Below are 23,413 nucleotides of genomic sequence, written 5' to 3' on the forward strand. Positions count from 1 at the left end.
AGATTGAGGCTATTCAAAGCACCTTCATAAAAATGAATGTCAGACTCTGCCAAACCAAATACTTACACAAAAGACTGATTAAACATTTTGTTCTTAGCTCACATCAAGACGAAGCTTGTGTGTCAATCTAAGTGTGTGTGTGTGTGTGTGTGTGTGCGTGTGTGTGTGTGGGTGTGGTGGGGGCGTGGTCCACAAATATATATGCTGTCAGTATCTTGTTCCTATTTCTTATATATAGACCAACCACAGTTAAGTTTACTTTAGCTCACTGCAGCCTAGACTCCAGGTATTATTTAAATGGTTCACAATGGATAAGTTAAGTTATACCCCCATCTTTATTAGTGATTTATGATATATCAATCACTAAATATTTCGGTGCAAATGCACACTATCTTGAAATCTACACCATCTTAGAACGGGAAGGGTTAATAGTCACTAGAAAGCACCGAAATTCTATTGGATTTAAATACGGTTTTGCATCGGCTCTAAAGTGTCCTGTTGCTCAAGATGTCATCTGAGTCACAAGTTCAGTGGGAGGGACTATAGCCTAGACTGCATCGATCCGAAACCGGTTAGGAGGCACAACGACAACAGAGAGATAAAGTTTGAAGGAGAAGCGCCGCGCCAGCAGTCCTCCTCTCCGTCCGTGAATTCATTCTGTTTTTCCGACACTTCCAGCAGCGGTACATTTAAACCCAGCACACCAGAGCAGACTCGTGCTACCTTTAATGATTTACCGAAAGGGGAAGAACTTCTTTCAAGTACTTTTTATGTGTTGGGGGGCTTTCTGTCAGATCCAGTAAAAGGTGAGTCAGTATTTCTTAGTAAAATTTGATATATTTTAAGAGTTTCAATGTGATGACGTAAGAAGAATCAGAAAAGTGTGGCTGTTTTGTATTTTGTGAAAACGTGGTTAGGGTTTCCCATAGATTATAGCTTTATGTTTATGAGAACTAAAGATATGTATTCGTTGTTTTCTTTGTTTGTTTTTGGTCCACAGAAAGATTTGAAAACTGTCTACAAGAAACAACCAGAGGAGGAAAAAGAGGCTTCTGATATTTTAATTCAAAACAGGATTATGAGTCTCACCACACGTCTCCTCTGTCTTACGTCTTGCCAAATGTTGCTGTCAAGAGGACAAGATTTTCTATTGATGTCTGGGAATTCCTTATTAATTCCACACTGAGGGGGTTATTATTTTCTTCTCAACAAGATGAATAATAGCATTGTTTCAAATGAACCATGTAACCATACCTGCATTGTGGGCCGTGATGGCAAACCGGCCACAAGTATCATCATGTTTCTGCTTGGTGTTGTCGGAAACCTCCTGGCTCTGTTTATCCTGGGAGTGCATCAGAAGGAGCATCGCTCCAGGTCCTCTGTGTTCTGCATCTTGGTAACCGGCCTGGCTCTCACAGATCTTCTGGGCACCTCCCTTCTAAGCCCACCTGTATTCATTTGTTATGCCCGCAATATGTCCCTTACAGACCTGGGCGGTAAAGGACTGTGTAACCTCTTCGGCTTTGCCATGAGTTTCTTCGGCCTTGCACCCACGCTCATCCTGTGCGCCATGGCTGTGGAACGCTGCCTGGCCATCAGCCACCCTTACTTCTACTCTGTACACATCCGCCGCAACTTTGCTAAATTTACCCTTCTCTTTATCTACCTATTTTCTGTGGCCTTCTGCCTACTGCCCTTCGTTGGTTACGGTAAATTCAGGCAGTACTGCCCTGGGACATGGTGCTTCATTGACATGGATGCGACTGAGGATGAACAGGCCAACTTGGTTTTGGCTTTCTCTCTGTCCTACTCCTCCCTCACGGCACTGCTGATCTTTGCAGTGTTCGTGTGCAACGGTTCAGTGATTATCACCCTTTGCAAGATGCACAAGAGCCATAGACTGCGCCGTGGCTCGGTCGGGTCAATGGGCAGAAAGAGGAGGCTGAGCCTGGCCTGGTTTGGGCAGGGAGAAGAGGAGATGGATCACCTGGTGCTGCTGGCGCTCATCACTGTCATCTTTGTGGTCTGCTCACTGCCGCTCACTGTGAGTCTATATTTGACCTTCCCTCTGTGCAAGCTACTGATATTATGTTGTTTTTCCTTTTAGTTTTACTACACAGTCACATTTGAAGGAGAGGTGACACACTGATTGCTTTTATGCAGTTTGCTGAAACATGACCACAGCTCCACAGTGAAATGAAAAGAGGTTACAGCAGTTTACAGACAAAAAGGGGAAAGTTAACCCTTTAAGACCTACCATAGAACCAAATCCGCCAGAGCTTATATTATATTTTTACATGTTGTAGTGCCATTTTTGGGAGCATTTCAAGTTGCTATACATCAATACAACCATTATAGCCCAATTTTTAATAATATGTATGCATTAAGTGCATAGTAATTACATAAATTGCAAAAAAGTGCAATAAACTAGAAAAAATTGTTTTTGTTTTTTTAACATATATTTCTAGTTAGAGAAATTTAAGAGGCTTATCCCTCAAAACTGTAAATACAAAAAAGTTGCACAAACTAGTTTCCCACCACAGGAAATTTATTTTAAGTGTCTTCATAGTTTTATTTTTGAAATACACCAATTTTTATATACTGCAGGAAAAACGAAAATAAATATTATAATGCAAATTTGCAAAAAAAACAGCATATGCATCAAAAGAAACTATTTCCAGCAGTGCAATGTGAGTCCTAAGCATCCCAGAAACGACACAGAAAGTCATAAAGTCAAACATAACTTTTAAAAACACAAGTATAGGCTCATAAGGTCCTGATGGTAAAAAACTACATTTCCGCAAAATGACGTCACTTCCGGTTTCGGGCAGGTCATGGCGGATATGCGATAGTTCGCGCTGATGGATGTAGGAAGTGTTATGAACAGCTGATCAGATCGGCAAAGCCTGTTTCTGGAATATTATGTTTTTGTTGCTGTAAGTGCTTTTTATGCAGTTTTTGCAAAGCTATATGTGGAAGGAAACTGTGACCTAGGACAAGCTGATGGCATAAGATGTAAGTACAACTCATCCGGTTTCATATGCAAAAAAAAATTATTGCGCTAGCTTATGTGGTTGCAGTGCTACCGGGATTTAAAAATAGTTATGCAAAACGGAGCGTGCCCACTCCGACCAGCTTTAAAGGGTTAAAGAAGGTTTAGTTATTGTTATCATCATTACTGGCCTGTAGTGGATGTTTTTGTGCACTATCTGCAGCGATGATAGACAAGTCTGATGTAATCTGTAAATAAGATGGATGGAGCCACCTGACTTCATCCATTGGTGAGTGCTTTTTAAGGCTCAATTTTAGCGTTGTGGTCTTTGCTTTGTTCCTTTTTTGGTGCAGGAAGTGAAAACATTCAGCCAAGAGGGTGAAGTGTGTCAGGCTGCAAAAATGCTTATGTCTGCGAAAGTCCAGGCATTCTGCATTGTAGTCTGAGGTTGGACGCACTTTTTGATCCTCAAATGCCAATTTAAGGAACTGGAGATTTTGGCACCTCAGTGTTGGTAGGTGGTAGGTGCTCAGTAGGTGCTGTTTGGTGGCAGGAAAAGTTTACAGGAGTAAGGTCATTTTAGCCTCAGGGTTTCCTAACTTTGTGTGCATCTAATAAAGTGAATTCCTTTCCCTCCTTCTGTAATCATTATGGACATAGCAAGCTTTTGGTGGCATGGCGACGGTTGATGTTTTTGTAAGTTGTGGTATGTGTTTGTCTGCCCTGTTGAAGTCTCCTTAACGGTTGTGCTTTGCTAATGAAAGGTGTGTCCCTAAGTGCAGCCTTTGCCACACAAAGCACACTGTCGCTGCTTGTGTGTTTGTGTTATGCATTTTTCTTCACAGCTCGGTATCTGCCTCTGTTTAAGAGGAGTGTGCCTACAACCTGACAACCCTGACAGACTGGTCCAGCCCTGCCTTTCACAGAGGATGTGTGAATCGTGTTATAAAGGCATTCATGTGCTGTCATATGTATATTAGCCTTTTTTTCATTCTTGAACACACGGTTTCACGATAAATTAGTTTACAGGAAGCTGAAAATGCATTTTGTCATGCTCGTGCTATTCACCGTCTACTCACCATCTGCTTCTTGGTGGTTTGTGGTAACATTTGCCCTAAAGCTTTGACTAACCTAGGGTGCATGTGATTGTACTTGCCCTGAGTTATGGTTAAGAGTGACAGGGATGACGATACATACTCGTTCACGCTCTGAGTAAGAATCCAGGAAACTCCAACTTCACCGCTTGCAAGCACACGGTCCTCCTTTTGCAAAGCCATGCAGACAGTTTGTGTTTCAGTTTCAAAGTTAAAAATAGAAAATTGTTTTACTTTTGAGCTTTCCTATGTATTTCTATAATTGAGCTTTGTTTTCGAAAAAGTCAAATTTAGCCTAACGTTAAGTTTTGCTATCAACGTGCTTAAATTATGAGCTTGATATCCGTTGCATATATAATGAAAGACAATGTTGCAGCAGCGTTTCAGCAGACGTGTGTGCATGTATGGTTGTTCACATTGTGGTTTTGATTGTCGTGTCAGAGCTTCCAGACAGATGTAGGCTCATGATTAATAATGGTCGGTTTGCCTGAGGCACAGCAGATGTGGGCAGAGAAGTCTGAATCTGTTCATTGCAATGAAAACAATGTAGAGTTCAAGTGTAATTTATATTCTCAATTTCTCTGCTTCACTTAAGAGGTATACAGTCTTCATTTGGTCATTAATTCTTGCACTTCTACAACAACAATGTGCAAAAAGAAGAAATAAAAACATTGAGCATGTGTTTCCGGTTAGTGTTTGTTGTCTCAGATCACTTTTGAGGAACTGAATATACTTTAAAGAATTAGGTTTTCTTCTGTGGCTCTGTACTCCACTTGGGTTGATGTAGGCGAGATGAAAAGCAGGCACTGGAAAATGAACACTTACATTTTTAAATTTAAGTTTGGCAGGGAATATCAATATTTATCGTATCACGACACATTCATTATTTTCAATGGTCTTTGGCTCACAGGTATAAATAATGTCTGTGGACTTTGTATTTACAGATCACATTTCACAATCTTGCATCCGCTGAATGGCTTTTGGACACTAATAAATAAAGCGGTGTTTTCTCTGCATTTTTCTGAGGTCTGGTTCTGAGTACGGCAAGATTAACTATTAGTGTTGCAGACAGAGAGGTGGTAAAACACGATCTATGAGACAAAGAAGGAAAGGCGATGTATGTCTAGTTTACTGTTGCCTGGCTCGCATAAGCATTATTTAGCAAGTTTGTCAAACTATGACCCTGATCTTTATGTTATCTATTACCTCCCACTCACACTTTTCATACCGTGCAATTGATGCAGACAGCTGGAAACTATTAGGTTCAGTTATCCAATTAGAGCTAATCTCAGGCAGATACTGACACATTGTTACAGATTTATTGTCAAATTTATTGCCAGTATGCTCTCTGTTGGTTGTAAAATGTTTAAAAATACAGCTATGAAAAACAAAAATCATCTCCTGGTGCTGGACAGGTTTTAAAGCGTTCTCTCAGGATTATGCAAGTTGATACTGCTGAATTAACAATAACATGACTGTTACATACTGGCATTGAAGTTTATAAGCATTAATTGACAGCTCAATAAGAATCATGTGAGTATTTAACCTATTGTAATCTCTATTTTAAAGGCTGTTTCCTCCAGCCTACAAATCGATGCCCTTCATAGTGTCACTATGGGAACTCCTGAAGCGACCCATCTGGTCAATACCTGGCTCAATAAAGTTGTTTTCGCTAGAAATTTTCCCAAAACTCCCATTTGTGAATAATGAAAAACAAATGGCAGGCCTTTGGTTTTTCCTGTTTTTTAGGGGTTTTTTAAGTGAGCAACTGTATCAGCAGAAGCATGGGCTCGATTTAATCACTAATGTTTTAACTTATTCATAAAAGGTTTCCATTAGGGCAGATGCCATATGCCCATCTCAGTCATCAGATCTGTATTGATTCCTGTGTGTGTGGTTAGGGAGTGCAAAAAAAATCCATGATAAATTCCAGCTAGCCGCTTTTGAAAATATTATTTGTATCTAAAAAAAAAAAATAACAGCTCGAATGAGGTCATACTAATTCTTCAGTCATTGATCTTCTGAGTAGTTTTACCCACCATGTGGCCGTCTAAGTAAGGTGGAAGGCTAGAGGCTGGGAAGTTGGAAATTGAATGACAGTAAATGTCACCCTGTGAATGTTGTTTCCTTCTTTTCTGTTATTTAAATAATAAAGTTATTTGTTTTAATCGTTTTCAAACCATCAGCGTTCTGATATATGACGTAGGGATCCAAAATAATTTGCTAGTCTAAAAGAAGGAAAAGCGTCAGAAAACATTTACAATGAGCACACTTTCAATGGACAAAGTTAACCATTGTCCAATGAGCTCCATGAAATATGAGTCAAGTTTCTTGATAACCAAACATGTTTTAAATGTAGCTGAAATGTGCGTCGTGTATGAGATTAGCAAACACAATGATTAAATTACAGTGTTTGGCGAGCTTTAACAGTGCTAGCAGCAAGAACCTCGGTTTCTGCTAGCATCATTATGCGGTTACACATTGCTTTGGCTGCGTGGTTAGATTCCAGTTTATTCTGACAAAGCCGACGTATAAGCCGCTCATTTTTTAGTATCTGAGTACTGCAAAACAGCGCTGCTATCGTCTGTTTACTTTCCCCCTTGCTTGTGTACATCTTCCATTCACAGAGAATAATACTTTTACCCAAATATTATTTCTAGTACGGACCATCAAGACAAGCAACGTTTAAACATCTAGTCGACTAGTCGCCCACAGCCGTAGTATAAAGTTTGGCATCTCCTTTGCACATTTGTCAAATGTAGACCAAAGATTAAACACTGCTTAGTGGCAGTAGCGGTGAAATAGCTAATAAAAATAAAATTTCCATTTTTATTTTGTTTAAAAAAACGAACCTTTTTCTTTTTGATTCTTCTCACAGTAGATACGTCATGTTACGTTGATTTAAGAGCCTCAATTACTTTAATGTTAAGTCTTTGGACTTCATATAACTCCTGTTGAACCCTGTCTCTCTGTCACTCTGCTGGGGCTGGTGATATACAAATCTGACAGGAGCACAGTGTGTTCTGTGATTTGGAAAAAAGAAAAATGGAAATATCAATTTGCTTCCAATAGCTGTGAGCTAACTGGGCAAGAGGGCTGATTGCTGGGAAGATGATGAACAGCAGGCAGCTTTAACACATTTACAGGGCATCATTCCTCCGAGAATCATCACAGCGCTTCATAAATCTGGATTGTTTGACAGGCCTGGGCAAGAGAAATCACACAGAGTGAAGTTTTCAAAATGCTATGTGGAACAGTATGCAGCACATAGTTCTTCTGTTAAAAGACACAAAAATTTAATTGGTAAACTATTTGTCAGGTCATAGATTTAAGAAAGATTGAGGTATTAGTTAACAAAATGTTATGAAGACAAATTTCACAGGATATTCTGCTTTTAGTTCAAGAACATTTAGATGAATGTTTGTTGTTCCCCTGCAGGACTTAAACAAGCGTACAACTAAATATTATAACAATAGTTTCCAAACCGCCTGGAGTTCTTACATGCATTAACATGCCCAGCCTGAATGCCATTGAAACTATGCAGAATAACAGGCTTTTGGTGTTTTTTTTCAGGGACACTCCTATTTGCATCCAACTGGATCCAGATTGAGAAAATTAGTGTGGATGAAGAGGGGAATTTCCCAAATCCAGACATATCCAGAAGATTCAAGTTAAAATGCCTTCCAGGGGTTGTCTAAAATTAAACCAAAAGTTGGAAATCTCAGTTGAATTCTTTAATTCTGCTAAACTGCCAACTTGAGCGACAAGCTGGAGAAAGAACAAGAGCTAAGCATCCAGAAAGATCTCACACAAACACGGGGTGAACATGCAAACCCCACACAGAAAAAACAGATGGCAGACTTGAACTCAGGTCGTTCTTGCTGTGAGGCAACCGTGTTAACCACTGTGCCACCTCTATAAGCAATGCACTTGTGTTTTCTTGTTAAAACCTCCTGCACGACCCTTCTCGCTCCCCATCTTCTCTATGGGAAAACTGTTTCCACACCACGTAGGAGCGAGGACAGGAGGAAGCATAAACTAGAATGGAAAGCACTCTGCGTGACATCAGCATAGGATACCATTACCTTTGCATGTGTTTAGGTTGTTGTTAGAAGCACAGTCCACGCAGCATGGGCGTCGTACTTACATGTGTAAAAGTACTAATGCTATGACAGAGTTGAAAATAAGAACCTTTTTTGTTTCTGTGGTATTTTAACCCTGTTGTGAGGTTTAGTGTTGTCTCTAAAAGGAAAGATGCTTTGCAATCAGCAGCTGACTTTGTGAAAAGAACAAAGAGGATTCCTTTCCTTTGTGCCTATAAGCAGATACACACATGCAAACATCTATACAGTGTTGGGGAGTTTCCTTAAGAGATTATTAGTTCCATCCATCCATCCATCTTCATCCGCTTTATCCGGGGCCGGGTCGCGGGGGCAGCAGCCTAAGCAAAGAGGCCCAGACCTCCCTCTCCCCAGCCACCTCCTCCAGCTTATCCGGGGGAACACCAAGGCGTTCCCAGGCCAGCCGAGAGATATAATCTCTCCAGCGTGTCCTGGGTCTGCCCCGGGGCTTCCTCCCGGTGGGACATGCCTGGAACACCTCACCCAGGAGGCGCCCAGGGGGCATCCTTGTCAGATGCCCGAACCACCTCAGCTGGCTCCTTTCGATGTGGAGCAGCAGCGGCTCTACTCTGAGCCCCTCCCAGATGGCCGAACTTCTCACCCCATCTCTAAGGGAGAGGCCAGCCACCCTTCGGAGGAAGCTCATTTCTGCCGCTTGTATCCGCGATCTCGTTCTTTCGGTCACTACCCACAGCTCGTGGCCATAGGTGAGGGTAGGGACGTAGATCGACCGGTAAATTGAGAGCTTCGCTTTTACACTCAGCTCCCTCTTCACCACGACGGACCGGTGCAGCATCTGCATTACTGCAGCTGCAGCCCCAATCCGTCTGTCGATCTCCGGCTCCCTTCTCCCATCACTCGCAAACAAGACCCCGAGATACTTGAACTCCTCCACTTGGGGCAGGAACTCATCCCCGACCCGGAGTGGGCACTCCACCCTTTTCCAGCTGAGAACCATGGCCTCAGATTTGGAGGTGCTGATCCTCATTCCCGCTGCTTCACACTCGGCTGCGAACCGTTCCAGTGCGAGCTGGAGGCCCCCACCTGATGAAGCCAACAGAACCACATCATCCGCAAAAATCAGAGATTAGTTGTCCTGTTAAAACTATATCGAGTCAAGTAATTGTAATTGCTTCATCAGAGTAAAATGTGTAATTAATTACTTTGGATTGCTTTTGTAAAAGTGGGCACTGGGGCATCTTCTTTTTGCTGCTGGTAAACACGCTCTATGTTGTACACTTAAGGCTTTTTCTGATTACAGAATGGAAACATTGTTAAAGTTTAACCACCCACAAGAAAAAAAGGGCACTAATAAAATAAAATAAAAACTTAAAAATTAAGCACATATTGCCTGATCAATCAAGTAATTCGTTCACAAAAAATATGTAAAACAATTTAATCAATGTTCTTTCCTATTTCTACGCAAACAGTTTTATTTTTAACATAAATAACATACTCAAATGTAACTCAATAAAAACAATAATTGCTATAAAATAAGCATTTATTTTGTGCACATTACAAATGCGCATGCATGTGCACGTATTTATTTGTATTTCAGTAGTCAGATGGCTGCAGGCTTGTTGATCTTGTTTTTCTTTGTACTACCTGTAGTTTTATCCTGTTTGCCTTACCTTTGAACTCATTTTGAAATCGGACAACATATGATGCCAACGAATCTCCTGAAGAAACCTTTTGATGTGCCAGTTAAGTGTGGGAGCTGGAGAACATGGCTTTAGGCTCCAGTACAATAGGAGGTGAGCAGCTGTGGAAGAGGTCTTTAATGGCTGAGGAATAGAATGAATGGAAGAGGCTAAAGACAGATGTGGAGCAGATGGGGGCAGCTGCAGCAATCATCATCTGTTCATGTGTTTTTGGTTCCCCGAATGAAAAATTATTTGTGACTGATGATGATTATGTGCTTAACTGAACCTTGTACTGTACTCTGGATGCTTGATTGAGCTCGAAATGCTTTGGCACTGTTAATGAATACCTTTAGTAGATACTTTTTTAATAGACTTTTTTGTGACTTTCAACTCTGAGAAAGTGAGCCGTAACTATAGCTGCTTATTTGCACATCCAACAAGTGTGAAGCAGCCTAAGCACTTATTTAATGTTGTGTTTCTGAATGTGTCCCTCAGTTGTATCTCTGTGACCAACTCCCAAAGTAAAAATAAATCTGCTCCTTTAGCTGCTATATGTTCTGTTTACCATCTAGTTTCTGACATTTTTGGTCTGCTGTTTGGTGCAGGGTAGGTGACTCTCAGGGAATCTTCTTTTGTGCTGAAAACAGCTGTCTTGAGTCTGGCTAATAATTCACTGTGGATTTGTGGCTATGAGAGACTCTTCTATACAAGTCATTTTTTGTCTCAAATCTAAACGTCAAAACAGTGATTGTCGCGCTTTTGCGCGTCATTTATTTCCTGTACATGGCACTTTTTTTTCTCTGTCCTTTGAATGATCTCTCTACTTCCAGCCAGATTGTCTACCACACATTTCTCTGTAGTTACATATTGAATACTTCAGTGGTAAAACTGGAAGGACAATACATTATGAAATGTAACAGTTTCACACTACCGCTGCACTCTGGCTAATGCTTGAGATTACAGGCCTCTTAATTTTGCAGCATTTTTTTTTAAGATAATTGATGGTAATACAGCTGGAGTCTATCCCACCTACCACAGGGCGAGAAGTGGGAGTACACCCTGGACAGGTCAGTCTAACCAAGGCCAATACAGAGAGGCAGGCAACCAGTTGCACTCACAGCTGGATTACCCAGCAAGAATTATTTGCTATTATTTATGGTAGATACAGTAAAATTGATGTAGAGGAACCAGTGATCCACTGTATGATTCTATATGTGTTTAGGCTGTTAGTATTGCATATACATTTGTTGATAAATTTTCTTCCTACTGATCTTACTGTGCATGGTCACTAAACCTATGTGGCTGAGGCCTTGACAATCAAAGCAAAAGATCAGCAACTCTAGGAAGGATTCAGTTCTTTTCCACTTGCTAATCCTTATCGGGAACATAGGCATTTGGTCCAAACAGATGTAAGGTGTCATGCTTTGGTGTGCCTGTATACATACAAGAGAAAGTACCAGCACCCCTTTTTTCATTTAGCCATTTGCTGCATATACACTCACTTTGAGAGCTCTGGGTAGTTAGCTTTTTTTTTTTTTTTTTTGCCACGTGTGTGCACAGTTATTTGCCTTTCTGTCAACAGTGTCATTGTTCACACGCTGTTGTGTGAAATGTGCTCCACACCCAAGTTTAGAGTTTCTCAACCTTAGGGCTTGTGTAGTCGCTTCAGATTGTGAGGAAAGTCACAAGACGAGGCAAAAGTTTATATAGAACAGATGATATAAAATGATATGTTGGTACATACAGTAATCATATTTCCCCCAGGCATACATTGTGTAATTAAAAATGTATTTTTGATTTGAAAAACACAGGTGTGACTTTTTCATAATGGCTCCACAGTGTAGTGGTTTACACGTTCATCTAACAAGCAAAAACCCCTGGTTTTATACCCAGGTGGAGACACAAATCTCCGCCTGGGCAACCACTTATCTGTGTTTTACAATTGATAATTAGCTTAAGTAAATACAGCTAAGTCTAGTCTCCTTATGTTAGCAGCTCCAGAGAACAATAGGATTCTTGTTTTTTACTCCGCCTTGTCTGCAGCATCAGGAGATAAACGACCTGGCACAATGGCACAGCAGCGAAATATAACACCCTCATATCAAACAGACGATAACAATGGCAGAATACGCAGAGCATCTGTTGATGTGCTGAAGGACACTTGAAAAGGGAAGCAGTTGACACTCAAGTTCAATAATGTGGTGAAACCCTTGCTGCAGTTAAAAACCATTATCATAGCAAGGCTGGTTTTTAGCGTGGCCAACTAAATGACTGCTTAGGGTGATCCCTGAGTTGGCCACGCTGCCCGCTGGAGGGGCCCCAAAAGAGGAAGGAAGAAAAAAACTTTGTGAACTGTAAAAACTGTTAACAGTTCGGTCAACAGTCTACAACTGACTGACTCTCATATAACCTGCTTTTAATTTAATCGTCCAGCTGAGTAAGAATCATGTATGACTAACCAGGTTACTGATATTTCTTGTAAAGACCTTTCTCATCTCAATAAATCCTATTAATGTGTGTATTTTATGTGCTCAGGTGTGCCCTCAGCTTGGGTCATGAGGAAGTCTTTTGAAGTCCTTTAAAGAGAAAAGAAAATCTCCATGAGAAAGCTAAATAATTTTGCTAGTGTCACAGTGAAAAATGTAATACTAATTTCCTGTTACAGAGACTGCTGGCTCGGTAGTGCAGTGGTTAACATGTTTGCTCAACATGTGGAAGGTTGCTGGTTTGATTCCAGCTGGAGAAACGAGGGCATCTGGTGCAGAGCTCTGCTAACCCAAACATGTTAACCTGCTGTAGTGATGCCTTACCACAAAGGAGCGGCTGAAGGTTTCTTCTTCTATTAATGAAATCAGAGCATTGTTCTAACTATTCAACACGGAGACAGGATACGTCAGCACCAGCATCTGTACTTTCCACACATCACATAAAGTTATAGAATTACAATGAAGTCATTGATCTAGGATATCACTAAATTAAAAAAATGTTTGTGGGTGGAGCTGATGGATGAGGGGTGGGGGGACACATCAATGAATCCTCTTTGTGATTCTTTCCAAAATGCATTTCAGCTGTGCGTGGATTGACTTCTGCCTTCAAACACATCTAAGACAGAGTATGTAGACAACAGGGACTAAACAAACGAAACAACATAATTGCAACCAGACAGTAGTGACGAGTTGGTGGTTTGAAATTTTGGGGGTCACTGCGCCCTGGCTAATGTTTACTTCTGCAGCGAACTTGAGAATATGATGGGAAGTTTCTTCTGCTCTCATCTTCTCCCAGAGAGTCCTGCAAAATCCTAAAAATACATCATGTCGGCAAATAGCCAGTCCACATAGGGTGTATTTGTATAGTTTTAGATGTGTGCCCCTCACTGATGGAAATGAGACTTTACTTCCTAAGTAGAGGAACTGTTTTTTTTTTTTTATTACAGACAAGTTGCTGTTGATAAAAATTGTGCACAAGTGACATGGCGAGGTACTTTTTTAATTGTTTTTTTTTCTGTAACACTCAAACTGAAATGAATGCATGTAGTTTAAAAAGCTGTGATATAAAATATCTAACTTTCTTCTTCCTGTCATGTTTCTTCTACACAGAACAGAACTAGAAACCGAGACAGAATCATTCAAAACTTTTATTCAACAGTTATTAATCGATAGTTAATGAATAACGTGTGTGTGTGTGTGCATGTGTGTGTGTGTGTGTGTGCGAGCGCGAGCCTGTTATCTGGGAATAAAGACTGAAAACATAAGGAATCAACTAGCTGGCTTCACTTCTCACTCTTTGTGTACATTATGTCTCATTTGGTTAATCTGTCTCGCAGTTGTGTAACAGTTAGCTTTGCTTTAGAGTCTGTTCTGTGTGCTTCGATAGTGCCGTAATCCAGATTCAATCCTTGTTATTATCTTCTGTTTGAGAGGTTTCCTTTGATGCTGCTATGCTGCTGATCCCCAGCTGACACACACCCAGCACACAGCCTGGCACATAGATTCTTGGTCCCAGCAGCTCAGTGGGAAAAACTAAGAGATGGACAATGACAAGGAATCATGCTGAATTGCAGCTGTTCTGATCAGGATGCCAGTTATAAATTTAATCAAAGATCCAAATAAACATGCAAACAAAGCACTTAGCAATAGTCACTTACAGACTTCATAAAGGAAGTGCTTTGTGGTTATTTGGAGCTCGCATTAGCAGGATAAATGAATTATGCAAACCGCTTTGATAACCTTTAAAACTGCACCATACAGGTGGTGAAAACCACATAGCGATGCAGGTGTAACTCTCTTGGCTGTGTTTAACCAGAATAGTGTTGCAATATTGTTGCTAATATGCTGCGCTTTTAGTTTAATGAGGTTTATATTGCAGTGTTTTTACTGTAATAATGAAGCTAATCCCAAAAATATAACAACTAAAGAGGGTGAGGGATTTATTTGGCTTTGGTTTGCTGTTAGAACCAGTTTGGAAAAGCCCAAAATAAAGGCCTGCTGTGCGTGTTAAGACCTGGAATTCTTCTTTGTATGTCACGCGCTCCTCATTGTGGACAACATCCATTCATTTAGTAGTGCTAAAAAATATCCAAAATATAGGACGAGAAAGTAGGCCTACGATTTACAGAATTATAATATGGTAGCTCAAAAGACAGGCTTAATGTAAGTAATGTATTCTTTCTTTTATGGTTGCGTCTTCAGAACGTTTAAAGTATTTGGAAACAAACTAATTTAAATGTAAAAAATGCATATTTTACTTTCACTCTCCTTTCACTGTTGTGCAATAAAGGTGATGAGCTGGATCAAAATGACCTCAGTTAAAAAAGGTCGACTTTACCTTGTGCGAAAGTGATAAAAACACACAGTCGCTTCCAGTGATGTTCGTCTAATAAATATAGTCAACACAAAAGCAACAGTTGTCAGCTGAACAGACTTTATTGGCATTGCAGTAAAGTGAGGAAATCACCTGTCACCTGCTGTGGGTGGAAACACAGTGTGCTAATCATAACCTCCTGGGATCTTGACCACTGTTTTTATTTTACTGCTGTATAGATTCATAACTATATGAAAGTTAGTCTGGGATGGCAAGCAATAAAATAATTGAAATAACTGAATCGTGGCTTTATCAGCTACAAAGTGCTTAAAACATAGAGCGCTCACCGGCTACCTCCACCCCAGCTGGTTGTGTCACCCTTTGACTACGTGACCATGTCACATATCATCACATCACCAGAGTTAATATAATGCCATAACAGGGATGGAAGATCAATAAATCAAACAAAAAAATAGGACTGATGTTTTAAAGCAACAGCAAATTAGTTCCAGTGGATGTTTTTCACTGCTAACAGCAACAAGGGATTTAGTTCATAGTCCTCGGTTATGTGCGGTTAATTTACATGGATGACGTCCAGATGGTTCTCTGTGAAAGAATGTCGCAACCAGGATTAAATTCATCTGGCTCCACTAGTGACATTAAACACAGCCTCAGTCAACAACAGTTACACTTTACTGTGAGCAATTCTGTTCGATTTGAAGTTATACTCCTGCTGTATTCAAAGGGCATATATGACCCTGTCAACAATACACGAAAGCACAGTAGCATCATGTCTGTGAAGGTTCTCAGTCATCCAGGTCACCGTAGTCTAAGGAGCTTGGAAAGAAAAGCGTCTGGACTTCTTTAAGTTTCTTGAAGTTTTAAGTTTCAAGAAACTTAAAGAAGTCCAGACGCTTTCCTTTCCAAGCTCTTTAGACCACAGCAGCATCAGATACAGCAGAGAAAATGAGCATTTTTATCTCCAATGAAGAGGAAGTGTCGGTCTACAGCTTCTTCTGTTGTAATACTCTCAAGGTTTTGTAATTTGCCCAGCTAAAACACTGTGCCTCATATTTTACACTGTACAGTTTGAAAAGTGGAGTTTTATGGTTTCACGGTTACTTCCACTTCCTCTTTTGGGGAGTTTGAGAAGTGTAGTTCTGACACCAGCCTCTTTTTTTCAGTTGTTAAGCAAACGACAACTCCTACACATTTGGCACATCCTGCTCCGGAGACAGGATTTAATTGTGAGAGAGTTCAGAGTGACAGCTTTATTTGACCCTGAATTCTAAAGAGATAATAAAGGCCTGTCTTAAAACTTTTATGTGTTTTCCACAAACTTAGAAAGCATGTAATATATAAGACATTGTGTACTATTTAAAACAAGAGTCAGTTTTTTGCGATACCAAGGCATGCGTGTTAAATGTAATATTACTTTGCCCTGTGGTCTTTGCAGACAGTTGAATTGATGCGTGAGTGTTCAGAGAGTCCGTTATTCTCAGAAGTCATTTATGGATGATGATCGTAAAAGGTTTAATGTTTTCAGGTGCAGTAGTTCACTGTAGTGTTGGGCACATCTTAGAGAGGAAGCTCACTAATGGACCGTAAGTGTAGACAGTGTAATTCCCCTGATGAAGCATGTCTGATTATAGCAATATAGACTGACTATACTACTGTCACTTATTGCAGCATATAGTTTTTTGTCTTCTGGAAATGTCTTTCATGGAAATGAACAGCTTAATAATAATCTCTAAAGACTGGGATGTGTTTTCTGTGAAAAAGTCAGTAAGCAAAACAAATGTTACCATTGAGCCGTTGTACATGCACCAGAGATGTATATCCTGCAGATGGTGTCGGCAGGAAACACCCACTCATTTTTCCTCTCTGTACGTTCTCCTTAACCTCAAATGTCAGAAAACACGCAACAAAAAAAACTGTCTACCCTTGCATTATAGTGCCACACTGAATAATTCACCGACTACAAAAACAAAACAACTTCAGGATCTCAGGAGATAATCATCCTCAGAGATAAGCATCCTCAGACAGCCTTTATGTCACTAAGCCTCGTGCTGCTCTGTTTAAGGCGTTCAGGAGAAAAAACACAGAAAACACTCCTGCATAGCTGTTAGTGGAAATCCTATAATCTCCAATGATCAATGGATCAATGAACTTTAGTGTGCTGTGGTGAACCTTTCGCTGACCTTCCAGCGGAGTTACGAAATCTGCTGTCATGTTTTGAATGAATCTTTCGATAAATACACACGGGAAGAAAACAGAGATAACGTTCGTTGATGTGTGAAGTTGAAGAGAAGTGACAACTCAGAAAACTAAACAGGGAAAAAAACACTTGGGTGAACTCACATTTCCACCAATTTACTGCATGTGGAAAAATGTCACTAAAAGTAAAAGATTACTTTCAAAAATAAAGCCACGAATATGTACACAGTTCAGCCACAATATAAATAAAGAAAACACTGAAAGGTGAAGCGAAACATAGTACGGTCCTGGCGTTTATATGGACGTTATTTTAACATGTGCCACCCAAACCAAGTGTATCCTGTGTTAATGGCACCTTACATGCACATGTGCCCCCCTTTCCCTACCAGGACACGCCGTACATGCAAGCTTTACTAAACAAACTGGCCAAGAACAGTCAAGGAACACAGAGTCCTTGCTGTGCATCCCACAGGACCCAGAAGCCCTTCTCCCAGTGTTGTATGTTAGGCATGGAAAAACACCACTAAAGGGAGTTGCACAATAAAAAGGCCGTTCATTTTTCTGTCATGGCTCATCTGTGTGTAGTTAGTAGTTTTTATGATTCACCTCATATAAAGTGCTGAATGAATCAGATTCCTCCATGCTATGCCATGGTTATAAATCTTTGTACGATTATCTTTCAATCAATCAATCAATCTTTATTTATAAAGCACTTTTCATACAAAGATGTAGCACAAAGTGCTTTACATGGTTAAAAGCAGCCCACCCCGCCCTCCAACTCACTCCCCACACTCTCATTAACATAAACGATCATGGATACATACACACACACAAACACACACACACACACACACACACACACACACACACACACACACTTAAAGAGTAAAATTGGGCAGCCACGGTCGATCACAGCCCCGGTGCAGAGAGCCCCCTCCGAGGAATCTTTGTCGCTGCACTAATGCAACCTTTTGGCTAAAAAACAGAAATACAGCAAAGTTTCACGCACCTTTGGTAAATTGTGCTCTCGTGCTGTTGCCAACTCTACAGCCCAAAATGATTCATTTGTTTCCAAAAAAGCAAGATGAGAGCATTAATCAAGCTCAAGCCTATAAATTTATTCCATGGAGGATGGGTGTGTTAGATTTCTCATAAAGACTTAAATGAAGTGAACCAAAAAGTCTGCAAATGACTCACTATTGCTTGTAAAGGCTAACAGCTGTAAGCAAGTTATGAAGCTGAAGGAAACAGAATATCATCAGTGTGAGCATCGCTGAATCACTTCAGAGCAAAATGTAAGTGAATGAATCAACCTGAGGCAATAAGGTCGCATGTGTTGTGTTACTGCTAGCTTACCATTGAAGGGGATGGCTACGGTGAAAGGCTTTTACTTTTAAGGTCAGGTTCAGATCAAATGTTAGGATTCGGCAAATAGTGAGTAGATCTTCACGAAATGACTGTAAGTGTGACGTCCTCTGAAATGATGATAACACAAAACTGTAAGTGCAGAAATTTGTTAAACAATAATGTTTGTGGCAAACGTCAGTACACATTAAGCCACTTCCATACTTAAACCTGTTAAAATCAGTGCTTTTGTATTAAGCACAGATAAAATGAGTTCGTGTGTTGTAAATTGTGGGAGTCATAGCTTTAGACTCATGCAGATCTAGCTCAAGCTATGATCAGTGTTACTGACACAGGCTGTGTTTTTTTAACGGAAACACTCTGAGCGAACTCAGACTACACAACACGCTTTCCAATTCCTGAAAAGCCAGCAGCCGGGCGGCGAACACTGCGGTGCATTAGGTAACTAAAGAACCAGCTGTTTTCTGTAGAAGTTAAAGAAGCACAAATATTGAATACAAACATGAAAGAAGCTGCACGTGCGATGTCAGTTTTGTATTAATAGTTCATTTTCTCCAACTAAAAAACACCCAAAACAAATATTGCAGGTTTAACAGGCGCCAATGAGATTGATATTGAGCTTCTCTTCTTACTCTAGGAAGGAAAGTAATTACGCATATTTTCCCCAAAATTTTAATTCCTTCAGAGACTGTAATCGATCTGTAAATGATCTCTGAAAGCCCCGTTTTCTCTGCACTGTCTGCTCTAAAGTTTCAGCTTCAATCTGCAGTGAAACAGGATCAGGAAGACAGAGTTAGGGGAGTCCACTAGGACAACACGATAGGCAGTAATGGGTTGTAGAGTGTAGAAATCCATTATGTGGTCTGTTTCCTGAATGAAGCCATCACCAACCCTCTTACATGCAACCTATGTGTGTCTTACATGCCTTATTTACAACAGATGGCCTGGATAAAGGTACATGAAGGCTGTCAGAACAAAGAAGCGAGATCCACAAAAAACAATTTGAGCAAAATAAAACAAAAACAAAAAATCTCCAAAACAAAATACGGGTGGCCTAAATAAACGATAACTGCATCTCCGGTCAAACCAGAGCAAATGATGCCACGTGCCTCCTCATCTCCTCTGTCTTTCATCACCACCATGACCCAGAAATCAATCTAAATATGCCAAGCTGAAGGATGTCTCAATTCCTAAAATGCATCTGGCAGAGAGGAGAGAGGAGGCTTGTCGGACGAGTTATATTCGAGGGTGCACAGGTGTTGGATCCTCTGCTAAAGCGCTTTTACCCATGACGCATGAAAGACGTGCGTGACACGGCTGGAATATACAAACCATGGCATTGATGGGGGGGTGTCTGTAAATAAAGGAGTCTCTGCATTCATTCAGATTGTCTAAGCGTCTAAGCGTCTAAGCAAAAATACCTCATTTTGTTATATGCCTGTTGCCTTGGCTCCACTCTCTTTGCATCTCTGCTGGGTAGGATTAAGACTTGAGGAGAGGTGGTGAGGGAAGGAACTGAGGATTGAGAAAGCTGCATGCAGGCAAGGTAAAACCATACTGAGAAGTCCGAGGGCTGTCAAAATATCAAAGTAAAATAGTCTGGATGTGAAACCATCAGCTGAAATATAATAATACTAGTCTGGTACTTGTCTGGTAACAGTGCCCTCCAAAGCTTTCTGCGTATAATTGTGAAATGTTTAAAATCCATCGATTTTTTTTTTTTTACCTGCTTTAAAAGAGTATTTGGTTAAAAGGTAAATATCTCCATGGCTAAAAAAGAGACAAGGTTCTGTTTCATTCAGTATTTTTCATTACAATTTGCAAGGCTGTGGGTGGTGATAGGTGAATGCAACTGCACATGTACGGCACTTTATTGGCTAGATTTATATATGGTACATATATGATACATTATATGTCTTCATCACGCCTTCCCTGCAGCTCCCAGGTTCTCTGTTCTCCTAAATAATCCCCCATGATGCTTTCCCTCTATGTCTGGCCTGCTCTTTAAGCACAGACAGATCCATTAATATGCTCCTGTTTAAGGAGAGCCTGACATGTCATCAGTTTTGGCCCCACAGCCTGTAGTGCTTTGAGTGGACGGCTTGTGATTTGTGTTTGTCTCTGCGGGGCTTAAAGCCTGCTGAGAGCACCATAAGAGGCAGGGTGGCATGCAGGGAGCAGAAGCATGAGCGAGGGTGGTAATGTGGCGTGAGACAACAATAGCAAGGAAGGTAGCAGAGCACACGAGTCTGTTTGAAATGTTTCTGGCAGCGCCGCGTGATGAATTAAGGGTACCATAACTTTGCATTGAGCACAAGAAGCATTTGTCATTGTGTTTGTTAGTGTGTTTAATGCCAAGATTCATTTTTGTTTGAAACATTAAATCAAATAAGAAATTACTGCCAGCATGAGACCTTTTCCTAGGTCAGAAGCCAAAATAGTTAAGGGTGTTGTTGTATTTTCTTTATCGTTCCTACGAACATCTTTTAAAATGTATCTGCCACCAAATTGTGCTGACATCTGTACCCCCGGGCCCTTTTCCACACACACACACACACGATACATAAATCTTGAGATTACTAAATTCAAACTGTTTGTTTGAATTTAGTAATCTTCAATTTTTCAGCGTGTATATCAGTGTAACCTTTGATGTCTAGGTAACAAAAGCCAATTTTAAGACTAGTAATGTACGTGATCTACGCTGGCAATCACAAAGCAGTTAACAGCCACTTCACGCAGTGATGAATTAAAAAATAATAATTCTCAACTAACAAAACAAACATTCAAAACTCTGTGAATACTTCCAGATGAGTTTATTAAATAACCGCTCCCCAATTTTTCAAAGTTTTATTACCGCTCTTGATGCTGCAGTGACTTCCTGCTTACATACTTTGGGTGACTATTTTTCAAGTTTGCTGGCATTTCATTTACACACAGTCGACATTGATAATTTTATTGAGTTCCAACTCCATCTTGGAAGCTACTGGTTTTTACTAAAGCTGGAGTTTTTATTATTTATTTTTTATTTTACTACCAGTTGCTACTAATGTAGTAACAAGGAGGAGAGAAACTTACTAATAAAGTGGTGGCAGCAGGTAAATTGTGAAATTTTGCAGTCTACGCCTGCAAAAAAGGAAACGTGTTGTGTGAAAGGAAGTTGAGGACACACTAGCTCAGATGTGTTTTCGTAAAATCCCTCCGTGTCTTATCTGCCATTTATTAAGCCTGTGAAATCCGCTAGAATCTGCCAGCATCAGTTGTGCAATTCAAGAAAGTTTAGATGACTTAAAATTGCATGCTTACTTCCTAAAAAGTCAAAAACATCTGGAGAGTATTTCATTCCACGCTCAACTGTAACTGCTACTGACACATGCAGGATGACGGCTCTCTTCCAGGATTTTGATGTTGTTATACCGTTGAGCTCAACGCCTTCGGTAAAATCACATGATAAGTGCTGTTATTTTGGGTGTGCTTGTTCTCTTATTCTGTTGTCTTTTTTTTTATTGTTTGTCATCAGCATACCCAGACATGTTTAGGTGAAATATCGTGTTTGGTTGATTTAAGCCAGCTGATAAGTGTGCGAAGCATGCAGTCATGCTTGTGACTGGTCCCTGCACTGGGTCTGGACTCTCCCTCAGGCCTCTCTCATGTTTCTTGCTTATTAGTTTTCAGTCCAGTCCCTAGCAACATGGAAACATTTACACTGATGTAGAAAAGCAGTCAATCAGCAGAAGCCATTAATTAGGAGAATGTTTGTTGGATATTTCGTGGAGGAAATGGAGAATTGTTGATAGAGAATGGGAGTGAGGTGACAAAGATGCTTTGCCAGCTGCTGCTTCTCTCTCTGCCCTGGCTTTGTAAGCAGCCAGCTGCTGCTGTTGTCTGGCCTGCTTTTCTCCAGTCTGTCATACCATAAAGGTCGATACAGGAAAAAGATGTGGTTTTAACATGCTGCCTTATGTGGGTCTGTTTTCGGAACACTTTGTACATTTGAAACTTAAAGATGCGCTTACACCGAGTGTGATGATGCTGACATTTGTTAAAGCCTTGCACAGCAAGATGAACTGCCATCTCCTTTGACACTGATGCTGAACACGCAGTTGAGTTTTCATCTGGCTTTAGCAACAAAGTGCCGACGACTCTGCTCTATTTGCTGGAGGAAGCTTCGAATGGTCTCCATCCAGTTGAGACAACGTTTATTCTTTAATATCTTTAATCGTGTGCCAAAAACTTTCCGCTGTCAAGAAGTTTCCTCTCAAAAATTCGTATTAATATTTTTAAAAATACATTGTTACCATTTAATAACTTATTACTGTTTGTCTTCTTCTCCATACCTTTGTCTTCATCATTCTGGTACAAGCTCACCTTGGTTTCATCCGTTCAAAGATTATTTTAGAGAATTGTGTCGGCTCTTTTAGATGTTTTCTGGCAAAGTCTAATCTGAGCTTCCTGGTGTTGAGTGTAACCAGTGGTTTGCACCTTGTTGTAAACTCTCTGTATTTCCATTCATGAAGGCTCTCTTTATAATAAAGTTTGACAATGATACATCTGCCTCCTCAAGAGAGTTCTTGGCTCGGTTAGATGCTATGAAGTTGTTTTTCTTAACCTTGGAAATAATTCTGTCATCACGCACTTCAGTTGTCTTCTGTGGTCTTTCAGGTCTTTTGGTGTTGGTGAGCTGATCAGTGTAAAATTTTAACAATACACCAGATTATTTGGGGTTGTCAGCCTAATGATGACCTCCCGCACTTACACTAACAGTGAACAGCTATGACATACAAATTCAGTACTTTGAAGGGAACAGGTCTTACCTGGCCATTAATTCTGAACTTCTGAGAATGCAGAGCTGTATATAAAAATGCCAGATTTTTATTTCAATTCACTTGAAATTTTGCACTTCAAACACATCTTGATTGTTTAATTTACAATTCTACAAAAATTGTCTCTCTAACTCTTGACCTTGGCCTTGTAGAAGAGACGGTACAGAAACATTTACACTTGTAAGCTGGAAATCACAGGAATTGCATCTAACCTTGACGCTCTCTCTGTCTTTTCTTTACAGATTGCAGGCTTTATCAATGCGATCCATCCATTTTGCGGTGACAAAGAGAACCTGGCAGCTTTCAGATTCTATGCAGTCAACCCCATCGTTGATCCTTGGGTCTTTATCATCTGCCGCAA

General features: G+C 40.4%; 1 protein-coding gene across 1 annotated transcript in view; it reads left to right on the forward strand.

The window, feature by feature from the left end:
- The first annotated feature begins 301 nt into the window (after positions 1-301).
- ptgir (prostaglandin I2 receptor) overlaps positions 302-23,413 on the forward strand; it is a 26,401-nt gene continuing 3,289 nt past the window's right edge. The window contains exons 1-3 of the mRNA XM_084950967.1: positions 302-806; positions 1,001-2,044; positions 23,295-23,413. The exon at positions 23,295-23,413 is cut by the window's right edge and continues 3,289 nt beyond it. Coding sequence (XP_084807093.1) covers positions 1,214-2,044; positions 23,295-23,413 — 950 coding nt within the window. The 5' untranslated portion in view covers positions 302-806; positions 1,001-1,213. The remainder of the gene's footprint in view (positions 807-1,000; positions 2,045-23,294) is intronic.

The sequence above is a fragment of the Perissodus microlepis genome, chromosome 14 (assembly GCF_051167445.1).
Source record: "Perissodus microlepis isolate ML-2025 ecotype Zambia chromosome 14, ASM5116744v1, whole genome shotgun sequence".
Taxonomy (NCBI): domain Eukaryota; kingdom Metazoa; phylum Chordata; class Actinopteri; order Cichliformes; family Cichlidae; genus Perissodus; species Perissodus microlepis.